The sequence below is a fragment of the Anser cygnoides genome, chromosome 16 (assembly GCF_040182565.1).
Source record: "Anser cygnoides isolate HZ-2024a breed goose chromosome 16, Taihu_goose_T2T_genome, whole genome shotgun sequence".
NCBI classification, from domain to species: Eukaryota; Metazoa; Chordata; class Aves; order Anseriformes; family Anatidae; genus Anser; species Anser cygnoides.
This window is the reverse complement of record NC_089888.1, coordinates 5,499,101-5,523,672: the sequence shown is the minus strand read 5'-3', so window position 1 is coordinate 5,523,672 and position 24,572 is coordinate 5,499,101. Positions and strand designations below refer to the sequence as shown.

Genomic DNA, 24,572 nt, shown 5'->3' with positions numbered 1-24,572 from the left:
AAGGGCACACTTTTCTAGCTGCTTCCCTGCAAAATCTGAGCTGAGACTGACAGGTTTATGAGTGGTTTACACAAGCATTAAAAGCAGCCTAAGTTTTTCTTGAACATAATTACCAAATTCGGGATAGCTGGGTCTTTTCAGGGAGTTACTTGTGAAATAAGATGTTTATGCAACACAGGCAATTCTTGTTTCTCATTCTTCGACTTCTTTGATTTCAAAAGTTGCTGATGCTCACTTAATTATGAATGTCTCCAGAGCCAGATGGTGGTGATGATTAAAACTTGGCATACAGTGCTTTTTACAGAAAATCTTGTGAAGATTAGTGTTTTAATTAGGTAAGTATTCTCCTGACTTCACAGAGAGACAAACTATAAGGGTCCAAACCTGCTCCTGTTTTGGAATTGCTGTCAACTCTTAAGGCTTTTAATAGCAGAAGATCAAGCCCTTAAGTGATTTGTCTTAAGACAAGTAAGGTAGGGGGAGAGTTTGATTGGATCTTAGGTGTTCTTGATTCACAGGCACCTGGCTGATAGCTCAAAATGCATTGCTTGACATTTCAGAGTTTGTTTTTAAAGGTCATCAACTTTATATGTAACTTTAAAAAGAAGTGTATAGTAAGGCAATTCTACACCTGTTATTGAGCCTTCTTGCTAATGTTTTGCCAATAGTGTGTTTATTTTAACCATCTCTCTGCTGATAGACACCCCCAAAAATAAAATGGCAGAAGCTGTGGATAGAAAGTGAAATCAGTACTGCCAGATGCATAATAAATTGAGAAACAATTTGGATACAGTGGTAAGAAAAGCTGGAAGTTGAGGGGCCAAAATGCTCCAGTGGAGAGCTGACTGTGCTTTTGGGCAGCCCCCAATCTGTCGGCAGGTTGATGCTGGCTGGGACCCAGCAGAAGGCTCACACGTATTGGGGCTGGAACAAGGGGCAGGTGTGCAGGCACTGCGTGTGTGTGGTGGGGAAGGGAGCCTGGAGCATTGTGTTCAGCCCCCACGCTCTCACTCGCTCACGGAGCAAATGTGGCTCTTTCAGTCGATGAGTTATTGCTCCATGTGGACATCTAGTTAGAATGCATCAATGCGTGGGGCTTGGGCTCTTGAGAACAGCCACAAAACAATTTAAGTTTCCCCTTCTATTGCTCTCTACCATCTCGCTTATTAAAGATTCCTTGGTTACCTTTCTAAGGTTGATGACTATATCATGTGATTAATGACTTTCATCTGACACATCGATGGGATTCAGCCACAGTGAAATACGTCCTTCCCCTCCCATTGTAGCATTCGGCTGCTTTCCCCAACGGAACTACAAGCGGCTGCATCGCTCGAGGCTCTGGTCGTATTTCTGCCTGCATCTGGGTATTTTGCCTTCTGATACACGTCTGTGGTACTGAGATGAAGGGGCGAAAATTGTTGTTTAGGAAAAGGTGATGAAAGTGCATCTAAGATGTTCTGGGAATAACATGGGAATTTATTCTTACCTATGCTAATTACTGATTGCCAGTTTAATCTGACTTGACTCTGGTTGTACCAAGTGCTGCTGTGTTGCATTTGCTCCGAGAAGCACCAGTTCGGGAAATTTGTTTTAGGGGATGCCCAGCATTAAGCAGATAAGAATTTGCATTAGATTTAAACACACAACAAAAAATTAGGCATGTGCCTTAATCACTTCAAACGACTATGCCAGCGCTTCAAGGGAAAGTGTGACTGCAGGGCGTATGCCTAGATGTGCCAGCTTTAACCTGCTAAATGCGAGACCTTAGTGCCTTAACCTGGCAGAAGGCTGCTGTGCAGGAAGATGCGGTTTGCCTGATGGCAGCGTCTGAGTGCTGCTCGATCTGGCTGAAAACTGATTCTCCTTTTTCTCTTCCCCACTGCCCTCTCCCTCACTCCCTGCCTTTTAAGTGGATTAATTTTCAGCCTAAGCAGCTCCCTGGCTCAGCTCTCCGTGCAGCAGATGAACACCGCAGCTCGCGCTAGCAGTTGGTGGAGAGGAGAGGTCAGACCACCTCCCCTTGCAGCAGTGAGACAGACGTGCGAGGATTAAGCGGCCGTGAGACTGCGGCCCTACAAGTTTTCAGTTAACTACAAGGAAGAATTATTGGTAGTATTTGCACATACAAATCTGCAAAGTTCCTGTCCAAGCATGTGGCATCAAAGCTCTGCCTCTGATGCCTACACTGACTTTTCATGTGCCAGACCATGCTGCAGCAGTAGTCTTGCAGCACTGAAAGTACATACGTGTAAGGATTGTTTATTTGCCATGCTAAAGCAAGAAGTTTTGGTTAAGATGAGAAAAACTGTGTTAGGGTTCTGTTCTGTTCAAGTGCAGTAGCTGTGTAGCATGGTTACTGGGAGCAACCAGTGGTGCGAAACTTCAAGCAAAGCACTGTGCTAACCAAAAAGTTCTCAGCCTGGATTTGCTGTTACAGTTATGTGCACTTCTTTTTATTGCAATGAGACTTATTTAAAATTTAAATAGAGTTGACATCATGTTCTTCTGACCTAATTCTCAGGCTTTTGTATTATTACTAAAATGATCTGGGATATTATAATGCAGTACGCTGCGGAATGACACTCTTAGGAAAGATTGATACAGCACTGGTGTTTGAATAGGAAATGGAGCGTGGCAAATTCTGAGATAATGCTGTGATCTTCAAATGTGAAGGCTTGTATGCATAGCTCCTGGGTGGAAAGCCACAGCTGTAGCTTGAAACTAACCCTGGTGAAAAGTGACCCTGTGAAAAACCGTTACACTTGTTGTTGCATGAATATGACATCTGTGGTGGCTTTTTTTTGGTTTTTTTTTTGTCTTGGTACCTCCTTGTTTATGTTAGGAGATGCCCACGGTTTGCATTAAAACAAGTTGACTTTATCCTAACTGGCACGAAATTGTCGTCGGTCCTTGTGGAATATTCCAAACTTTCAGCACCAAATTCAGTTTGCTGCATTCTTCGTCCTGGACAGCTCGCTCCCATGGTGACCCATGTCAGATGATGCACGTACAGCCCCTGAGTTTCTCATAACTTTGTCCTTGGGATGACACCAGTGGCATTTTTCTCATGATCTTTAAAAACATGGGAGAAAAGTGTTTTCTCGTTTGTTTTGTTTGTTTTTAAGTGTGAAATGTCGTTTGGAAAGCGCCCTGCCCTTAAACTTGCTGGGTTTGTGTTTACAGAAATATAAGCTTCACTTTTCCAGCAATGTGGAAAACAATCACAAATATATTCTCTTGCTTTGAGCTGACCCCAGAAGTTTCGATGCCTCGCACTGAAAACTGAAGCTCCAGAGTCAGTCTGTGTCTCGTGTGACCATTAACGCCCAAGCCGCCCTTACCTGAAATGCTCAGATCCAGCCATTAGAAAGCGAAGGCGCCTCTCCGGTACAGCATTAGGCTGTGCTTAACCCAGGGTCTGTTCCTACACACCCCAGCCTCCCCCCAAAAGCCTAACACAGGCTGGGATCCTTTAACAACAGCTGTCGAGGTTTCACCCAGCCGGAGCTGGCAGGCCGCGGGCCTTGCTCTTAGAAGGCAGGGACCAGGCCGATAGTATTTCAGCGCCGTGCCCTAATTACCCAAGTAGTACTCGGTTGTCTATTTCTTCTTCTGTTACGCACTTCAGAACACCTATAATGGCACGGTAATCCTGCGTTTGTCTGTTCCTGTTTGCTTTGCCTATGCTATTTGGATAGCGGTGCCAGAAGGAGCGTGCCTGGCACGCGTCTGCTGAAAGCAGGCATCAGCCTTGTGCAGTTGTGCTGGCTGCTCTGTGAAACCTGGAATTTGGGGAAAATGCATCTAAAAACTTTCTGTAGCCTAGCGGACAGAAAAAGAGGAAAAGTCAAGCAGACAAGAAATGATTTCAGTCTGCTGAAAGGTTTTGCTGCCAACGAATTCGGTATGGTCCGTGTTAGCAGTAAGTAAATCCATTTGGAAATTATTTTACACGCAGACTTTTGTCGTATTACTATTACAAACAGCAGCTCGAAGCTGGGGCGCACAAATCCCGCACGCATTCATGGATCAGCCAAGTGAAAACACGGCATTTCCCCCAGGAAATTATCCCAGCATGCAGACTGGTGAAGCTGTTGAGGACGCAGCTGCACCCGTCAGGCTGTGAGCAGATGACCCTGACCCTCCCTGTGTGCTGTGCTCGAGCTGTGGTGTTTCCTAAGGCACATCCATAACTCTGAGGCATCAAGTAATTCCTTCGGAAACATTAGACTTCCCCCAGTTAGATCTACCTTGGAGATCTGCTGCTGTCTTTACATATCTAAATGTTTGCTGGATTTTTCTGCTAGCTTGGCTTGTGTAATGTCTTTAACAACTCACAGCTGCTCTGCCCAGTTCTTTCCCACTAGACCTGCACACTCCCTGCCTGCAGCACACAGGCAGAACTCCTGTTTCATTCTCATTCACATCCTGGCGTTTCATCACCAGGCACAGATTTGGTGAAGCCTTTGTCATCGGATCTGAAAATTTCACTGCTTCACTTTTTTGCTGCCAGGTTGCGTTGGAAGCGCAGGGCTGGCTTGTTGGGAGCACGGGCAGCACGGTCCCCTGCTGCTGTCGGGGTGCTGTCTTTCTGTGTTTGTTTAATTATTGCTTAAAACAAATTGGATTGAGGGCTATGGCTGCAGGACGGTAATCCTTGCACAGCTGTATTAAGTGGCATTTTAGGAGATGAATTTATGTCATAAATTAGAAGAGTAAACAATCTTAAGTGCTTTTAAGCCAACCATGCTGCAGTTGAGAACCAATCCTATTTTCTGCGGAGAGCAGGAGGATGATGGGGGGATATTGCATGTTTTTATTAGTACTAATTATAAAAATGATCATTCACTATTTTTAAATTTTAGGACTTTCACTCCTGAAGGTAGATGAAAATATTTTATTCAGGCATCAAATTACCGTTTTTATGCAGAAGACAGTTGATCAAACCGTGTTTAAATTTCTTTAATTTTAATTCTCTGTGATCCGAGCAAGCAGTGCAGTCGCATGCTACCTGCCTGATTTATCAGTGCCTTACAGAAAACCAGGAGCCAGCCTTTCCTCAAACTGAAGGGATTTGGGCAGTTTCAGGTAGGCAGTGAGCCTACGAAAAACCCGTCTGCCTGCACTTGGTGTTGCAGATATCGACGGTGGGTCGGATCTGGCTGTGCTAATACAGAAGTCACAGCCCGTGCTGTCAGCTTCCGGGAACTTTCCTGTTTCCACGGGGTTATTTCCTGTCTCTGAGGCAGGATTTTGTTTATGGAGATTGCTTCTGATGTACCATTTCTAGCAGCCAGCAGAACTATTTCCCCCCACCCCACCTATTTTCGTCCGTACACAAGTGTACGTGGTACCCGCGAGCCTGCCTTTACTCTGGTTCAGTATCGGAGGGGAATAACTCTGGTACAGCAGAGGACTTGGCACCGTTTGAATGCCATGCTGCTGTGTTGGCAGCATGTAGAAATGATCCCCCCTTGTTGTTTGCTATTAATGACCAACTTCAGCTGTGGTGCCGTGAGCGTTCGGCTTCGCTGCGTCCCGGGCTGCGTGCGCCGTTACCGTGCGTGCCACAGATGGAAGCCGAACGTCTCATTACTTTATGAGATTTGTGAGCAGAGATCTGGAGCCTGCTCAGCCTCTGCTTGAGAAGTGCTTTCTGTTGCGATTTAAAGGCTGCTCTTGCTCTCTTCCGCAGGTCCTTTCACAGATGTTGTCACTACAAACCTGAAACTCGGCAATCCTACAGACAGAAATGTGTGCTTCAAAGTCAAGACCACAGCACCACGCAGATACTGTGTAAGGCCTAACAGTGGAATTATCGATGCAGGAACATCAATTAATGTTTCTGGTAAGTCATCCAGGTGTCTTTTTTGGTAATTGAAAATAGCTTCATCAAATGAGTTATTTCTTGGAATGCTTTGCCATCTGAAAGTATTTTGTGGAATGCTTGTAAAAGCAAGAGGTGGTGATTTCATAGGGAAGCAGCCATTTCATCTGTCTTTACTTCCCTTATTCCTGGTCTAGCAGTAATGGGCTTGTTTTGACATCTTGTTTTAGGGCAGGGGGAGGGGGACTATATAAATAATTTATGTAGTTCCATAGCAGCCTTAGCCAGCCTATCCAAGTCGGTACCGCTGCAGCCCTGCCCTCCCTGTGGGATTATTTTTGTACGGCTAGTTTTTTTGCCAGCTTAACTTCCTGAACCAGCTCATTGCAGGGTCAGACAAGTGCTTGGACAGGCACATTGAGGGAAGAATAAAACTGGGTGGACTGCAGCCACACAGCTTAGACTGATAGGCTTTTGCCAAACTGCCTAATGCAACCAACCAGTAATGCAAACATTTACTTTGCAGCCGTGCTTGTTTTGTGTTCCTTGGGGATGCTGTATGCTTTGGTGCTAGAAATGTCAAGTGACTAAATCTTTGCTGTTTCACAGGAAAAGTTAATGATTTTCTCTAATGAGTCAGTAGCTCTTGGCTTGCCTAGGTTTGGTAATGGAAAAATGAAGGAGTGTGTTACATTGAAAGCATAAAGGACTGATTAGCTTAATAATCTAAAGGACTCTGTCAAAGCATTTAATAGTGTCAGGCTGCAGAAATTAAGTCTGACTTCTGAGTTAAGAAAATGATATCTGTAAACATGCAGACTTGTTTTACTATTTTTAATAAATTTTAATATTGCATAATAGAAGCACACAAGGTACTGGCCTATGGGAAGACCATCACAACAAAAATACTTACTGATAGGTTGCATGATTTGCCATTAGTCTTACCAAACTTCCTTAACATGTACTAAATAATTTTGTGGTCTCTAACTACTGCTTTATACTTCAAAAAATCAAAATGTAAAAAGCAGGACTTAAGTTACTAATGAATAAAATGTAAAATATTTAAATGCTTTGTTCTTGGAGACCTTGCTTCAACCAAATAAAAACTGATCCCCAAAATACTTCACGTTATAGTATTTAGAGACTAATGTGAATCTTCTTGTACATGCCTGCATTTGCAAACTCACTGGTCTTTTGTCTTTGGGGATTCTTATTGTGTCGAATTAAGTGTGCATATGATTGCAGAATTGTACCTCGCTTGCACTTAGTATCTGGAGAATGTCACAGAGTGAGGAGGTAACCGGTGCACTGTGGTACCTACAGGTGGGACAGGCAAAGCGGTTCTGCTTCAGGAGAAGCCTAGCACGTATGCAGTAAGCTCTGAAATGACTGATATGTAAATGGAAAAGATCTCCAGAGAGGAATCGAAATTCTTATAAACTATGGACAATTCCCAAGTATAGCTGTCTGTCATCTATACTAGCTGCAGGCAAGCATATTAAATGCATTGAAATCAATGAAGTAATAAAAAAATTAGTATGGTTTCTAGCTACAAATTATCTATATGCTATAAAGATGGCAATTCTTTTCATCTTTCAGATGAACTTTCAAAATTAAAAGCCCTTTTCCTTTGCTAGTACCTCATATACTTTTTAAAATGTTTTCTTGAGCTCAACATTGATTTTTTTTCTTAAACTTCTGCTTACAATGACCCTTCGCTCTACCTTGAGCAGTACATAGTGTAGGCAAGTCTTGTGTGAACCACAAGACTTATGCTACCAGCATGATTACATCTTACGTGCTTTTCCAACCTTGCTCTTCATAGCAGCCTGCTGGACAGGATATGGATCTAGTCCAAGACTTGACTTAAAGTACCCAATTTTGAGAGATTGCTGTGCTTACCCTAAGTTATGCTTTGCTCTTGCTTACAAAGCTTTGAAAAACTTCCCTTTTTGATAATTTCCTTTGTAGTGATTTATGATTCAGTTTTGCAAATGGCTTTGGTATATTTAATTACAGAAGTCACATTTGTGGTGTACTTCCATGCTGCTCTTGACTTAGTAGTAATAAATAACTATGCTGAATTGCCAGCCCTTCTATTAACATTGCATATTAAAATGCAAGCAGTACACATGTTGTTCCTCAGGTGGTACATTAAGTAATTAATTTATTAATATGTAAATTTCTAGGTAGATACGTTACAGAATTTTCAGGGTTTAAGCATGTTAATTCTTCATTTCCTACAATGTTCTAAATAGAAGCTGTCTTCACCTTGTGCTGTGGGTGAATTTCTCTTTAGCAGAGTTGTATTCATTACAGTCTTGCTTTTGGCTTCTATAAACCATGTGTGGGACTTAATTTTGGTACTGAAGGTGGCAGCATCATTGGTTCTGATTATCAGAAGGGATCTTTTGGATATGAGGGATTGAAAGGGGGACTTTCTGTTAACTTACAGATCAGAATTGTTTTCAGCTCCTTGGAAAAGGAGATGTTTCACCTCTGCTTTGGAGTAATACTGCTTAAGAACAGAGGGATGATTTTGGATTTAATAAAGAGAAATATAAATAGAAAATGTTTTCTTTGCCTCTGAATCAGTTATTCTTCAGTCATGGGATTCAAGTCTCACATAAGGCATAAAAATAGGACTTGAATTCTTCCAAACCTGGATATTCTAGCTGCATTTTTGCTAGACGTTATTAGAATATAGTTCAGTAATAACTTCCAGACACTTAAACTAATTGGGGTGTGTGTAGTTTATGCAACGTGTTCTCTTGAGAACTGCTGACTGGCTTTAACACAGTGGCACTGCGTTGGTACTGCACCTTGTGTCTCCATTAAAATGCAGTGCCAAAGCACAATGGAGTTGAAGCTCTGGAACAATTTGTGTTTCTTAGAATATTACGGACTGACTGCTGGCTTTGGGACAGCCTCTGTCTTCCTTGCACTGTAGCAACTGGCTGCCTCTCTTCCATACAGTCCCACAGGCGGATCTTATTTTAATGCAAGCTCACGAGAAGGTGTTCTGTCCTTAGACAGGCAGCCATCTGAACATTATTTCTTGCTAGTATGTTGGCTCATTTAACACACACAAAACACTACAAAAGCAAAGCTTTCCTTATTCTAGTGAAGTGTCAGATACTGGCTGCTTATGCTGTACCACAGCTTTTCCTAAATACCAGCATTTAAGGCTCTGTCAGCATGCGCTGCTTGCTGCGATGGCAGGTTTGTAGTCCGTGTTTTCACCTGTTATATAATGGCATGTAATTTTAACAGCTGAGTTTATGTAACTGTCGGGAAGTGTGCGTATGTGCTGTCACCCTCTTTGATTGCATTTGGTCTGAAGCACTTGGAGAAGGGTATTTGCACACATTCTGTTTTTTGTTAAACATGCCTTACTTGAACAAAGATATCTGATTTTGCGGCTCCCAAGAGGCTGAAATCTAAATAAAAGGCATGAATAGATTACAAGGGAAAAGTGAGAAAATATAAGCAGCTGCTGATGAGTCTGCAGCTAGGTGTATAACGGGAGAGATGAAGTACAGATGGTGCCGTGTGCGTGCAGCATCCTGCCGCACAGCGCAGAATGAACGTGCTCCCTGGAAACTGGGGGAGGCTGAGGGCATCCTTGGGGGGATTTTTAGTCTTTTATAAACTTGCCTGAGTTGGAAAAGGCAGTTTGCATTTTCCTTTAGGACCGTTCTGGTCACAGCAGGTCTGCACCCTCTGCTAAGACACCGGCCGCTGCTGTTCCCCTCATCCCCCAAGGCTACGTGGTGGTCCCAGAGTCTGGGGTTGGTTTTGTCCGCTTGCCTTAGAAGAGTCTATCTTGATCTGCAGGAGTCAACAATTTTTAGTGTTACTGCAATATTTACAGAAAGAGCTATGTAAACATGGAACAAACAAGGGGATGCAGTGGCTTCTGCTCGTTTGTTGACGCGGGTGTCCTTCGTTCACCTCCGGCACCGTGACCTTGAAGCTCATCCCTGTAGCAGCGTGGGTTGTTTGTGTGAAGGTGAGGCGTGGTAGTTCTGATCTAGCCAGACCATAAAGAATTTCATTCTGTGTCATATAGGAAAACCATTATTAAAGCTAGAAAAGACACAAATAGATTCACAGACTACTGAGAGGGCTGCTAAAGAGTAAGCAGTGCTGCGGTGGATGGATAGCTTTTGAACTGTACCAGGAGGAAGTGACCAGTGATGTTTCTCGAGAATGATGTTTGGTATTAAGCTTGCTTCATGCTTTTGTAAGCAATTCTGGCACAAAAAGTACACTAAAAACCCTGATGATGACGTAAAGTTGGGAGGGTGAAGATATGCAGCAAGAACTAGGCGTCCTTGAAAGCTTCAGTAAGAGAAACAGAATGAGTTTCATTGTAAAAACTGCAAAATCATGTACTTGGAGACTAAAATACTTCTGCTGTAATTACAAGCTTGTTGTACAAACTGGGAGGGTTATTGGGATGTTGTGACTAATCATAGAGTGACCAAACTGTTAACATAATGTGGCTGTGAGTAGGGCAAATGTAGTACAAACAGTCTAGGTAACGGAAGAGAGAGCATAAATGCTATTGTCCAAGGCACTAATAAAATGTTGTGTTTGTATACGTAGAGTAACTGACAGAGAGGAATTCGAGGCGGAACAGGTGCCGAGGATGAATGGGGAGCCTGACCCAGAGAGGACTGATGGTCTGGCTTGTTGGTTCACCAGGAGGCCAGGAGTTGCTGTGATTGATGTCTTGGAATGCACTGGAAGTAAAGGACTCTTCCCCTTCTGTGATATTTAAGCATAAGGGCAGCGTTGGTCCAAGACCAAGTAAACAGCCATTAATAAATTTAGATGGAAGGCAGAGGAAGGTTGCTGATGATCTGAGCAGGGAGACTTTTCTGTTCCTTCTGCTCTTGGAAGGGAGGGGTAGATCCTGGCAGGCTTTTAGAGCAGAGTTTGGCCTTCTATCTTACTTTCTTGCTTCAAATTTCCTCTGCCCTTGATATTGATATTAGCTTTGCCATTAAACCGCGCTGGGGAAAAAGGAGCATTTTAGCTCTGCTTCGCTATCTACGGATCCTCGTGTAACAAATGAAGGGGTGTAACAGGAGCCTGAGAGGAAACTGGTGGCCATTATGTGGAAACGTTTCAGGACAGGATGTACGTCAGGTTGGTCCTTTGAATTTTGGAAAAGGCAACTGGGCTAGCAAGTACAACTGATGTTATTTCTTATTCCATTGATCTCCCAATGGCTTCGCATGTTTTGCTTGTGATAGGATGCTGCTGGTGCTTAGCTGTAGGGCCATCAATGCGGGCAGAGGGATGCATATCCCAGCCACTTCCTGATGGATGCTGGTACCAGCGTACTTGAAACTCACGTTAATCATTTTGTTGGATCACTGGCTTCTGATGACAGCTGGTCAGAAACTTCTGACCAGCTAAGAAGGCTGATTTTTATAAGATATTTTGTAGGAATGTGCCCTTTTCATGTAGTTCTCGTGCAAGGTATGGAATTTCCAGGCAAAGCAAAGGAGCCGCGCTCACTGTAGCCACCTCTGGCAATTAGGGCAGATCCGTGGAAGCGCTCTTTCACAGAAACCCCCGATAGTACGTGAATAAATGTTGAATGCTTTGGTTTCCTTTTGAACAAAGCAAGTATTTTTGAGCTTCCCATCTGGCTTACAAGACATTTGTTGGATAATTTGTGTCGATGTGGCTTTCGTGTATTGATCTAAAAATAAAGTGCTAACAACGTTTATACAGCCGAGCCCTCTCTAGCTGCTTGCTGTTAGGATTCAGTGAATGGAATTCAGAGCAGCGCTCGTTTGGCGTTGAAGCGCGGCTTCAGCACTACCACCGGGGAAATAATGATTTTCAAATGAGTTTATAGTTGCACTCCGCAAAGCAAACTGTTAAAACTGCAGGTCTGGATAAGTTCCAGAAACAGTGGATAGCTCTGACAACCCAGTTGGCTCTTCAGCGTTATGTAGGCTTGAAACAACAGCTAGGTGGCTACAGAAGGGACGAGAAATTCTTTTGCTGCTTTTCAGTGATGTAGCGTGCAATGTTGAAATATCCATGCTTTCGCAGTTCAATCGCTTTTGTTTGGAAAAAGAGTTATAAATGTAGCCTGTTGATAATGCAAATATTTATTTTGGACTAGTATTTGATTACTGCAAGGCAAGTTAAAAATGTATAATAATTTTCACAGCATATTTGAGACAATTGGCTGTCTTGCTTTTCCTGCAGCTTTAAAAGTCATTTGGTTGTTGATGGCCACAGACTGTGTGCATAATAAAGATGGCACAAGTGTAACATATTTTGCTTATTGAAAGGGGCAGATTGGTTTGTTTTTTCTTCATTTGTAATAGATGGGATCTTTGGATATCACTTGTATACTATAAATCCCTGCAATTAGCGCGTATGAATTTCACCACATGTTAATAGCACTACTACTCGAAAGCAATCCTAATTCTTGAACTGTTAATATTCATTGTGATTGAATTGAGGGCCTGAAGTAGCCTATGGGTCACAAAATGTGAATTTTTAATTCTTACACCATTTTTTTTAAATGTTAGCAGTAATCGCAGTTCACAAATGGTTCATTTTAACTATCTGTGGGTTTTTTTTGAGGGGACATAGCTTTTTGCAATGTCTAATAACAAGTTTGTATAAAATCCTTGTTTTTTACATTTTGTGCTGTCTGATCTCGAAGCAAGCCCCATGTTTTGTTAATATCACTGTTGAATATCCAGGTGTCATTTATAAAACGTAGAGGTTCTAAGTGACCACTGATTGAAAGAAAAGCCATGGAAATTCCCAACATGTTAAAAAAAAAAAAAAATAAATTAATGCACTCGTTCCCTTCTCATACCATTCCTTCCCTCCCCCCTGCCCAATATTTCCTTTTTCTTTGCCCCCTGAACATAGTTCTTCTCATTTAACCATAAACTTTCAGCTCTGTATTTTTAACAAACTTTCAGCAACTTATTTTGGAAGGGAAGTAGCTGTACTTGATAAATATCATGAGATTTTTCTACTTTGTAGAGGAAATTTGCATTCTGAATCCTCAAGGTTTAAAATCTTTCTTTGCCTGCCTCTGTAGCCTTTCTCCTGAACCATCCACAACACTGTGCAACTAATCAGAATGCCAGCTTGTTGCTTCTGCCCCAGGGATGGAGGAAAGACACATGATGCTTTCTTTGAGAATTTTTTCCCTCTGTCCCAGAAGATATGTAAATTATCCTGTTCACTATAAATTGCTACTACTATATTGCCATAGTCGTGTACAGAATATTGTATCGTGATCAGCGTTTCCAAAATTCTCAAGATAAAAATTTGTGCAGACTGAAGAAGTCAGTTTCTGTTACCTTTTTATTTTATTTTTTTTGAAGGAAGTTCCTGATCTCAGCTGCTACTTCGGTCAGAGAGAGTTAACGCTTGAAGTCATTTTAATGTCTTTATTTCTCAAATCTGTTAACTGTATCATCAGTGCATGACTCTGCATCCAAGCAATGTTAACATAATGTGTTTTTTTTCTTGCAGTGATGCTACAGCCTTTTGACTATGACCCTAATGAGAAAAGTAAACACAAGTTTATGGTTCAGTCTATGTTTGCTCCAGCTGATACTTCAGATATGGAAGCAGTAGTAAGTATAGAAGTCAATTTTAATTAATTTAATTCTGTTTCTATAATTTTTAAGACCTTTTACCACGTTGCTTAAAGCCTGTTGCAGACAACACTGGAATGTTCCTTGAAAGCATGACTAGATTTCCATCCCTGGGCATGGTGAGGTTTTCTGTATTTATCTGAAGCCTCAGGATTCTTGTGTCAGCACTGTGTCTTTCAGCACAGCACAACAGTCTGTGGTTGCTTCCTTAGGAAGCTGCTGTCAGTAATGGGATACCAAGCCATGAGACATGTTAAGTAGTTGTAACTTTTTATATGAAAAATGTTTTTTTTAAAAAAGGCGAACTTGGACTACGTATTCTAAGGATCAGGTCTGTGGCATCTCCTATATTTTATGCCTCTTGAGTCTTCCTTTGAGCAGCTCCTTTTCCTAGTAGGAACTGGGAGGATGGCTTACAAATATTGAATTTTTCTTTATCCTTACTGTTGTGGCTTAAATGAACTGCCCTTATAGATCTTGTCCGATGGATTACAAATGAGAGTAACAGAAGCATGTAAGTTCTGAAGTAAAGAAGGACAAAAATATGTAGAAATAAGATGTCTGGCTATGTTAAGGTGACCAAGAAAGGAAAAAAGCAGTATGTCTGGTGGTTTTTCATAACAATGAGATACTTGCTGCTACAAGGAAGCTTTCTCTGGTTTAGCTTCTGTTAGTTTGACAGAACATTTAGTAACTGTTGAGGACACAATAAATAAGAAAAAATGCCCTTTATTCTTTAACGTATACAGCTCTATGTATGTTTGGATGTATATGTCTAACTTAAAAAAAACACCTCAGAATGCATTTTTTTTTTTTTTTTTACAGTAGTCTTTACAATACGTGTCTTCTGAACAGCTCTTTAAAGCTGAGGCACTTTGTAGAGTTAAGAATTTCCCTTTTAGAAGGAGATTTATGGAACTGTATTTGTTTAATGACCTTAAAATAAGATCCAGTGGGAGAAAAAGCAATAGTAATGAAATGTCTGCATCACTAGAAGAATAATCCCGTCTGCATCTCTTTCTAACTCTACATGGTATAAAGTAACTCATTAAATTAAAATGTTATTCTGCTAGCAAAACTACTTTTAAGGATCTAGACGGTCCTTTCAGTTTTCCAGAGCTCCTCAGACCAATACCATTTCTTTTCCTGTAACATTTGATCACTTCTCAGTTTTGTTACTGCTCTCCAAATATCTTCCTATTCTGGATAAACAGGTGAGACAAATTACTAGAATACTATAAAGCTTTCAACACGTCCCCAGCAGCCAACAAGCTCAAAATAGGATTGTGACTTCAGCCACAGAAGAGTTGAAGTACGATTCGGCTATTTAGTATGGGTCAAATTCTTCTTCAGGTTGCACAGGGGTTAGCCATAATTTGACACCTACTTGAGATGTGCTGAGCTGTACCATGCTACCAGAAGCATGGTCAAAGTGAGGAGAAGCATGAGCACTCCAGGACATAAAGTGTGGACGCTTCTCACTCTTTACCACTACTATGAACCAATTTTTTCAGTTCAGGGTTATGGCTGATATTGAGCATAGATTTATAACTGTTAATCCCTATTAAAAATATTGGAAAGAAATTTTGTTACGGTGGACTCTCTAATTGAAGAGCAAAGAAGGATGAGAGGGAGAGTTACCCATTTTGATTTGTAGCACGTTTGTTATCGTTTAGGCGTTGATGTTGAAACATAAGCAGGTGCAAAATATCATTCCCTTCCTTTAAATATACCCCTCCTGTCTTTTTTATTTTTTTTTTAAATCAGGACCATAGCTCCCCCTGTCTATGCTAATTACTTTTACACATTTCCCAGTTCACTCATAAATTACCTGTGAAAGTTTCAGACTATCTAGAATTATTTTATTTATTTTAAAGGGTCTGGTCTTTAACATACTACTCAATTATGTACTTGATTTTCATTTTTGGTCCTGTATATGGTTAATGGTAACATGATAAACACCTGTGGAGTTTTTCATGAGATGATGTGATTTGTTTATACAATACACTACATTTTCCATATGTCTTATTATACTCTGTTTAATATTAAATTATTACAGTGGAAAGAGGCAAAACCAGAGGAACTCATGGATTCGAAACTTAGGTGTGTGTTTGAGCTACCAGCGGAAAATGATAAGCCTGTGAGTATTTTCAGCTGCATATTGTGTGACTTAACTTAATACCACAGTAAATCATGTAAAATGGCATGTTTGTACAGACAGCTATATAAGCAAAAGACAGAACCCTCTGTTTCACCGTCTGGATTGCATCCCTGTTTTAAATGGTTTTATGTTTTTAAATCCTAGTAATACTTAATATTACTGGCAGCTAACTTGAGCAACGTGAATGCAACACAGCCATAAGGAAATCTTTGAGTTGATCTTTTTGAATGAAAGGTCACGTAGGATAAAAATATTAAAACGAACAAAAAGCTGATTGGTGTTCATTACTGCTTCCACGTAAGCTCCGAGCTTAATAGCCATGAACAATACAAATCTGCCTGTCCAGCACTCCCCTTTTGCTTCCTTGATACAACACTGGTTTTAGCAAGTAAGTTGGTAGACACCTAGTAAGGAAGATTTAAAAAAAAAAATAATAATGCAGTTAGGGGTTATATTGCAATAAGCAGCTATAATATTGTAGGATCGTTTGTTTGTTAGAGCTATGAACACACTGATCAATTTCTAAAGGAAGTATGTAGTATTAAGTGTAGAGCTGTAACAGACTGAGTAAACTGAGGGTGTTTCCTAATATGCAGATACTGAAGGCACAAGCACTATGTATTGCACTGGGCAGCTTGTGCTTACAATTAAGTGGTGTTAAAATTGCACTGTTGTGGTCTCACTGTCTTCTTTACCTGCTCCAAAGAGTGAACACCTGCTCTAAAAGTAGGTGCTTCTGTATTAGGCCAGGATACTTTGTGTTTCCCATTTAGAGGTGTGACAAGAGGAAGGAAAGAAAGAACTTTTTTTCTATAATGCCTAAAATTTATTAGAGCAAAATAAAGCACAAGTAGTAACAAGTTCCTATGACTCTATAAATACAAGCTTCATGTTAAGACTTTGGGGGCAGTTTGGGTGGGGAAAGAGCAGTTTGTTTTTGTTAGAGCCGGGCCTGTTGCACTCCGGCGTGCAGAACAGAGAGGATCCAAAGCCAGGAGAAGGAGGGGGCTTTGGAGCTCTGCAGCTTCTCTTTCCTAATTTGGGCTAAAAGTTCCTCAATCACCATAGAAAAACAGAAAGGTGGAGAGGTGATAGCTGTGGGGAGCGAAGAGAGAACTGCAGCAGGGCGGCTGGGTGGTGCCTTGCAATACTCTGGCTCTTGGAGGAGCTGCTTGTGTTGTGCTTGGAGAGGGAAAGGTGAGGGGAGCACGAGGACTCCATACGCAGAGTGTGAGCAAATAATTCAAGTTCCCTTTCTTACTGTGGGACATGGTGGGACATATTTCCTTTTTTACACGACTGAAAACTAGGGGTCATTCTGTCTGCACTTATAGCTGCTGATCTGGTGTTTTCTGTGGAAAAACAGGAAGGGGAAGTGAAGCTTGCAGAAGGAAAAATGTTGCTTATTTCTTTTGATACAGGCACGTTGCAAGTGTGCGCAGAAAATTTTACCTGATTCTCCTCCTAAGTATCAGGTTTGTGGTGTGGTGTTAATAGCTAACCAAAAATCACTCTATCCTTTTTTAACAGCATGACATAGAAATAAATAAAATTGTATCCACAACTGCAACAAAGACAGATTCCTCTGTAATGTCTAAATCAATAAGTTCTTCTTTGGATGACTCTGAAGTTAAGAAAGTAATGGAAGAATATAAGAGGCTTCAAGTAGAAGTTCAGAGGTTACGGGAGGAGAATAAACAGTTTAAGGTAAAGAGATTTTTTTTTCCAGGTTTACCCCTTTTCTGAATTAGAAGATTCAGACTGAAAGGCTTGGTTACCTCTTTTTAGCATAATATTTTATTATTGTGTTATCAATTAAAAGATAGTGTAGGTTTCTCCCTATAAAGTCAGAAAAAAGTGTTGAAATCAGTGGTTCCTTATAAAGGAATATTACAACTCATGAAGTCAGAAACTGATTGGATAGCAACCCAAAGTAATAAATTCACATTCTTTTTTTTTCTTTTCCCATCTAATTTCCTGAGTCTGAAATAATTTAGTGTTGGATTTGGCCATGTTCACTCAAACTGATGGGAGCTTGAGGGCAATGTTGTACTAATATTAAGTTTTAAGTAATTGCACCTATAACATTAGTTGAAATGACCAAAGTAACACAAATTAAAAGGAAATATGCTTCCTGTCATACCCAGCGCATCACTGTGAAACCAAACAGAAGACTTTATCACCATGCTGGAAAAAAAATGCAGTAGTTTCATTTATTATAAATGTCTAGTTTCATAGATAACAGCACCAATAAAAACTTGAAATTCGTGAGCACTGGACCTCAATGAAAGGAACTCTGTTCTGTCAGCTCTGATGCTGCATGGCTGGCTGGTGCATGAAGAAATTATTTAAACATTTGTAAAACAATTTTGTTTTGCTCATAGAAATAACATACATGTATAGCTAAAACATAAGCTTAGCTTCTTGTGTTCTGGTTTTGCCAGTGTCTCCCAGTACTATGAATGCTATCTGTATTATTTTTTTTTTTAACAAGTCAGTCTTGAGTAAATCTGGTATGGGAGTTATCTAGAATTGAGCTCACACCTTCAGTAACATCTTAAAACTATGATATCTTTGTTCCCTTTAGTGAAGTGTTAGGAATATCTGTAAAAGGTCAGAAAACAATGTTAAATTACCACCAGCAACCAGGTGCTGTCAGTGCCAGAGTAGATCTCGCTCAAGGTGAAGTTTAAATATTTAAAATGAAAAGTTAAATTTTAAAATTAAAAATGTTGTTTTCTAGCAGTAAAATTACCATGTAGTTGTTTTTTATTTTAAAAAAAAGTTAGCTGTTCCCAATGAGATGAGTTGTTCCAGCAATGAGATATCAGGTAGTCCATGGTTTTTAATATTTTCCTGAAGGAAATGAGTTGCCCCTTTGAATTCAAAAGTGGAAAAACATTCACATAGACAAAGCATTTGAATTCCTCTTACCTGTCAATTTTTAAGGCTGCAGTAACTTTTATTACAATTTTATTTCTGGAGTGTTTTTTTTATGTATAGACTGGAGGCTTTTGCTTCAATAGCTTATACTTTTTGCACTCTCATAGTGCGTCACGTAAAAAAGCCTAACACTACTGCTTCAGCTGTATACCAGTTAGGTCACAAAAGGCTTGCTTTTTACCAGCTCCTAAAGTGATGTGCGTGTGTGTGGGATGGAGCGCGCTAACACCCAGCTGTGCTGCACAACACTTTAGATCAAGAAGTGTAGGACGTTGTCTCCACTTGAAATGATAGTATCTGGTGTTATGATGTTATTATGTGTTCTGTCATGCATCTTTAAATCAAGAGAGCTGTCAAATTCATACCAAAAGAGCATCCTAATAGTTAACATTAGTTTTGTGACGAAACTTTAGTATTACTATGGTGGAGGAAATAGTTTTCTCTTTGAGTGCTGGCAAAAACTTGCTTGTGAAATCTCACTAGGGGAATGAGGAATATAATTCCCTTAAAGCTGCATATTTTTCACAACCTGTCTTAGTGAGTTATATTTTAAAACGTTTTCCCCAACAGCATTATATTCAGTTTTACAGAGCAAGACGAGCATCTTCATGCCATTCCCTTCGTCATTGCTCTTAATGCTCTGGACCTGTCTCCAGACTTCAGACAAGTGTTCCTGCAGGCTTCCTCATTGCTTCCCCTATTACCTTAGCCAACAGGAGAAACCTTGAAGAGTATGTAGTTTTTTCTCTGCCAATCAAGCAGACAGAGAACTCCTCTCCTTCCTGGGGTTATTTAGCGAATGGAACTCTAAGCTGTAAATTAGTGCTCCCCTATTTTATTATTCACACCTAAAATAAATACAAAAAAGGTGGATAATTAAAGTTTTTTTTTTCCAGTAGAAGTAAGCAATTTATCTTCATGTAGGAAGAAGATGGACTTCGGATGAGGAAGGCACCCCAGACAAACAACCCCATATCTGCTTCTGCAGCTGCTGTGAAGGATGAAGGGCTCAGCTCCAGACTACTCGCTTTGGTGGTTTTGTTCTTTGTCTTTGGTGTAATTATAGGAAAAATAGCCTTGTAGAGGCAGCATGCTGGAAATTGTAAATTGATTTGATGGTTCTGCCATATCATTGGATTAAATTTATTCATAACAATGTTTAAAAAAAATTAATGTATGACATCTCACAGGTCTTGCCTTTAAATTACCCCTGCACAAATATTATGTAACATAATCTAGAAAGTTTAAAATGTACAATGAATGAGTGAGTGAAAGAGAATAATCTTCAGTGATGAAGGCAGGAAGAAAATCATGATTTAACACTACAATGGAATATTGTATATGTCATTTTAAACATTCTTAGACCCTGGTACATGTTGCTGAATTACCTCTTTTTAAAAAAAGGGAGAAAAAAAAGGAAAATAGAAAAAAACTATTCCTCCACTGCTGGAGCTGGCCCTATTGGATGTTTGGAGCTGGGTTAGGCAGGAGGTGTTGATAACTTCTGTAAAATACGTTAATCCACCATTCTGCTCATAAATTTAACAGTTTCTGTCAGTGTCTTCAACTCTGTGCAAGTTACCAATTTTTTGGCACTTAAATGAATAGTGAGAAGCTGAGAAGAATTGTATGTGGCAATGCTGAATGTGCTAGGCATCATTAAGAGGCGTATATTGACTGGTATGACGCTCGTTTGGAATAAAGGTCAATGCCTTGTTCTCATGAAGGGACCAAGCTACATTGCTGTTGGTTCATTTAGTTGAATTAAAATGTTATTCAGAGATGTTTAATGCATATTTAACTTATTTAATGTATTTCATCTCATGTTTCCTTACTGTCACAAAATTGACTAATACTATATGGTATGAAAAGACACCTGTTCTAAAGCCAGTGACTAGAACTAAAAAACTGCTGCTGTAGTGATGCAAGATTCTTCTGCCTCCTGGTGTTTTGGGCACTACACGTAAATTGTTGGGAGTTTTGATCATCCGAGCATTGGAGAAACAGTGGTCAGGAAACTGTTTTTGTATGTAAATAAGTCTATCTAGGGGAAAAAATATTAGTAGTAAACTAGTCCTATGCCGTAAAAAGACCAATCCTGTTTGATGATGTAGCATCTAAAAAAAAAAAAAGAAAAGAAAAAAAGAAATTAAATAAAGCCCCCAAATTAATGTTTCTTTTGTTACTTTTGTCATGTTCTCAGTTTCAGGGGGGGGAACAATATTCTTTGTCAACTGAAGTTTGTTTATGGCATAAGGAAACTAGCAGCCATGTTTCAGGAAGAATTTTTTCTTTTCCAGCCTAATTTTAAAATCAGTCTAAACAGCCCCATCCTGAGCATGCTTTACTGATTTACCGTGAAATGTGGTGTTAGCAGTAACTGTGCTGACTGCTGAGGTACTGCATAACTCCTCGTTTTTCAGCTTAGTTGGATTCAGTAGTCAAGACACTTGATAGCGTATTGAAAGTAAAGCTAAGGTAATTTTGTTTCTAAGCATACTTCTATTACAAAAAACATAAACTCAGTGTGTTGGACTTCAGTAGTTTAAATAGGTTTTGAGCAAGTGAATTTGTGTGTAATCCTAGATGCTAGGTTCAGAAACTGTTGCTGACAAAATTTTGTAACACCCTTCAGGATTATGATACATCTGTAAGAAGTGGCTTCTTCCATTCCTGTATTGTTCCTGCAATTCCTTGAGAAAGGTGTTTGGGTGGCAGTCTGTCTACTATACTCTTCCTACATCATTGACCTTTATATTTGTTCCATTTGTTTCTCAAGGGTTTCTTGCTTTGCAAGTACGAATAAGTGAAATTTTATCTGAGCTTTAATAAGAAAATGGACTCGGAGGAAATGCTAGCTGGTATGTTCGGCTTAGGAACACAACTCTGGAAGTACCTCTAGGAGATCCAACAGAAACAAGAGGTCTGTCTTTATTCCTTTAAAATGTTAGTGCCTTCTTGTCTGCTCGGGATGGAAGGGGCAAAGCAATTAAGGTGTGCCTGCAAAGGGCAGGGAAGTGGGAGATGAGCTGGAAAGAACGAAGCCGTGAGTTCAGCGTGACAAATTGGGCAGAACCAATCAAGAAAAAGATGCTTTCTGGGCTGTAGAAGCTAATGAAAACTTTCCCAGGAAACATGGTAAAAGAACCTTTTCAGACAGAAAAGTGATGTAAGTGGTGCAAAATTAGTTTTCTTGGCTTTGAAGAATGTATTTGAGAAAAACTTCACTGAAGGGAGACTGAACTACCCAGTACTTTTTAAGATGCTGTAAACATCTTTATCTAGCTAAGAATGTTATCAGAACAGCTGAATTCCTAAATGGCTTTTTTCTTTAAAAAAAAAAAAAAGTATAAACTTTTTTTTGAGTCCTTTGTTCTGCCGAAAAACACCCTCAGAAAAGTGTTTAAAAAAAATTTGCTGTCTTTGCAGGGCAGAGGGATCGAAGCATTAAACTGGTCTCCTGTGAGTATATCTGCAATAATGCGCCAGGCAAATTTTACACATAGTTAGCTGCTGAAGTTGGCTTGGCATGGGCAGCTCCTAGATGAAGTGGAAAGTCAGCAAAATGTCTGTCCTCCTTCCAGTGTTCAATAGTCACACTTCTCAGTGATCTGTGACAATTTGGAGCTCCAAGTCATTTGCGAGCAAAGTTGTTTCTGTTTGCGCTCCAGGATTGCAAAGAAATGCAGCAAAAAATGCTCTCATGCTCTGCTTGGTGCCTTACAAAGGCACAGTTAGAGACCAACACACAAGGGACATTAGGTAGGTAAGGATCTATTGATAGCAACCGTAGTCAGCAATAGGAGCAGGCCCACATTGTCAGTCCAAAACAAGACTCTAAACTGAACTTTTTATATTTTGGAAATAAAAAAAAAAAAAGAGGTCTTTCCTAACCATTTTTGACAACAGCCTAAACAGACGGTAGCGCTGAATTGTATTGATAGTGCTTTGCTTTTGCTGAGCTTAAAATAAAATGACTGATCAGTGGAGTCCGTATTGCCTGTCTGTCTGACTGGGCCCTTCGTTCATATGCGACAGAAAGAAAACTAAAAATATTTTTTTTTGCAAAGGCTCATAAAAAGCCAGTTTGTGGATATATTGCAAAAATAATTTCTATATTGGGTGGATGTTCTAAAGCCACTTTGTTCTCTTACAAACCGTCCTTTATTTGATGACATCAGAAATGCTTTCCTGAAGTATTCATAGAAAATGAATTCTTCTGGAGGGCGTTGTAGATCTCAGGAAGTTATGCATGACACACGGCTTATAAATAGCAATATTGTCCGGTGTCTTCACATAACACCAGATATTAGAAAACTGATAGGAGAAACCAAGTTATTACTTTTAATCTAGTTGTTGTCCGTACTGTTCTTTTAGGTTTACTGTTAATTTTCGAAGAGCCAGTAGAAGCTGCTTAAGTCTTCTCTGTGTGGAGCTTCACGCTCCTGACTGCACTCTTTGGGTCCACAGTACAAACAGACGGCTAAAAGGGCTTGAAGTCTAGTACTGAGAAATGAATGAAAAAATAACTGTGAAAATAGTTAAAGTCACACCTTAAAGTAAATGTTCTGTGCATGAGTGATCATAATTATTGCTCTGCATTAGCCGTCGTTGTGTGAATGCACAGCTATAGCAATGCATGTGCAGGCTGGGCCCCCTGTTTCAAGCTGTTGTTAAATAGCCTTAGGGATCACAGAGAAAGTTAATACCATGGATGTCACGTCGAGAGGGATTGATGTACCATAATGTAATTTTCTAAAAATGTAGGATTGTAATAGGTTGGTAATGGTATTCCATGTTAACTTTTTACCAAAATGCTGGTAGTGCGATAAAGTTGGAAACTTGCTTCACAAATTGCTAGAATTTCTTCTCACCAATAAATTATTAAGGGTGTCTAGTTGCTGCACATGTAAACTTGCAATTCTTATGATAATCATGAATTAGAAGTCAGCACATTTACGTAGTGGTGTGCACACAAAAATGGATTTTTAGTGTCTTAAGATACTTGACATTGCAGTTGCCTAAGGCAAGAAAACCTTTTTAGAAAATGGGTGTCATTTTCATCTCCTTAATTCTTGAGCACAATAGCAACCTAACTGTGGAATTCTTAAGTTTTCAAACTATTCTTATTTGCTTTACATACTGTCCTGAAACATCATATCCTGTGTTCTGTTTTCTTTATAAAGTAACTGAGAAAAAACACAACCAAAAAGCCCTCTATTTGAAATTTAAGAACACATAAAAGAAGTCCTCTGAACCTCGTGTTTGTTGTGGCTGTGTTACAGCTGCGATAGTACTCAGCAGCACTAAAGCAGCTTGGGGTTAGAGCTGCTTTTTAATTCTGTCTGAAAACAGGTTAGCATCCATTACTTAGATACTCAAGTGAGCAAGTTGAGAAAGGACAGGTGGTGAGTGAATTGCAGTGTACATATTTGAGATTTTTTTTGATTCAGAAACTCATATAAAAAGAAGAAAGTAATCTGCATAGGAGTGAGATTAGTTCAATACCATATGTGGAAGTTAGTTTGCTTTATAATCAGATACATATCTACAAATTTAATTTACTGTTTAGAAAATAGAAATATAAATCAATGTGTAGGCATTTTAGAAAGAAAAGCATCTACTGGGCACGGGTGCTTTGCTTGCTCGTATAGAGTGAAACCTAGCTGTTCTGTAGATTGACTTGATTAAAAGATGACAATGGGCTACAATGCCAGTATAAATCATCTGTTGCAGTTAGATAAATAGAGGGATTTATTGTTAAAGCAGGGCAATGCAGATCCTTTGAACATGTCCAGCTAAGATTTCTTTATGCTATGCTGACAGCTTCATGTATACTGAATCACTTGTCTAATGGGTGTCAGTGTTAAAGTGACACTGTGCATTGTACTGCTGCCTTTTGTTTTGATTAGCTTCAGAGAACAAAGTAATTGTGTATTTCCACTACTCAAATCTGCTAAACTATAAAATGTTTGTTTTATTA

At 39.9% G+C, this 24,572-nt stretch overlaps 1 protein-coding gene across 2 annotated transcripts in view; it reads left to right on the top strand.

Moving 5' to 3' along the window:
• Nucleotides 1-20,760, top strand: part of VAPB (VAMP associated protein B and C) — a 30,609-nt gene extending 9,849 nt beyond the window's left edge. The window contains exons 2-6 of one of the 2 annotated variants that reach the window (XM_066978402.1): nucleotides 5,696-5,848; nucleotides 13,361-13,464; nucleotides 15,545-15,625; nucleotides 17,068-17,121; nucleotides 19,514-20,760. In XM_066978402.1, the coding sequence (XP_066834503.1) occupies nucleotides 5,696-5,848; nucleotides 13,361-13,464; nucleotides 15,545-15,625; nucleotides 17,068-17,121; nucleotides 19,514-19,672 (551 nt within the window). In that variant the 3' untranslated portion in view covers nucleotides 19,673-20,760. Of the gene's footprint in view, nucleotides 1-5,695; nucleotides 5,849-13,360; nucleotides 13,465-15,544; nucleotides 15,626-17,067; nucleotides 17,122-17,176; nucleotides 17,354-19,513 lie in introns of both variants that reach the window. The other variant, XM_048074650.2, reaches the window with a different exon arrangement.
• Nucleotides 20,761-24,572: the final 3,812 nt, after the last annotated feature.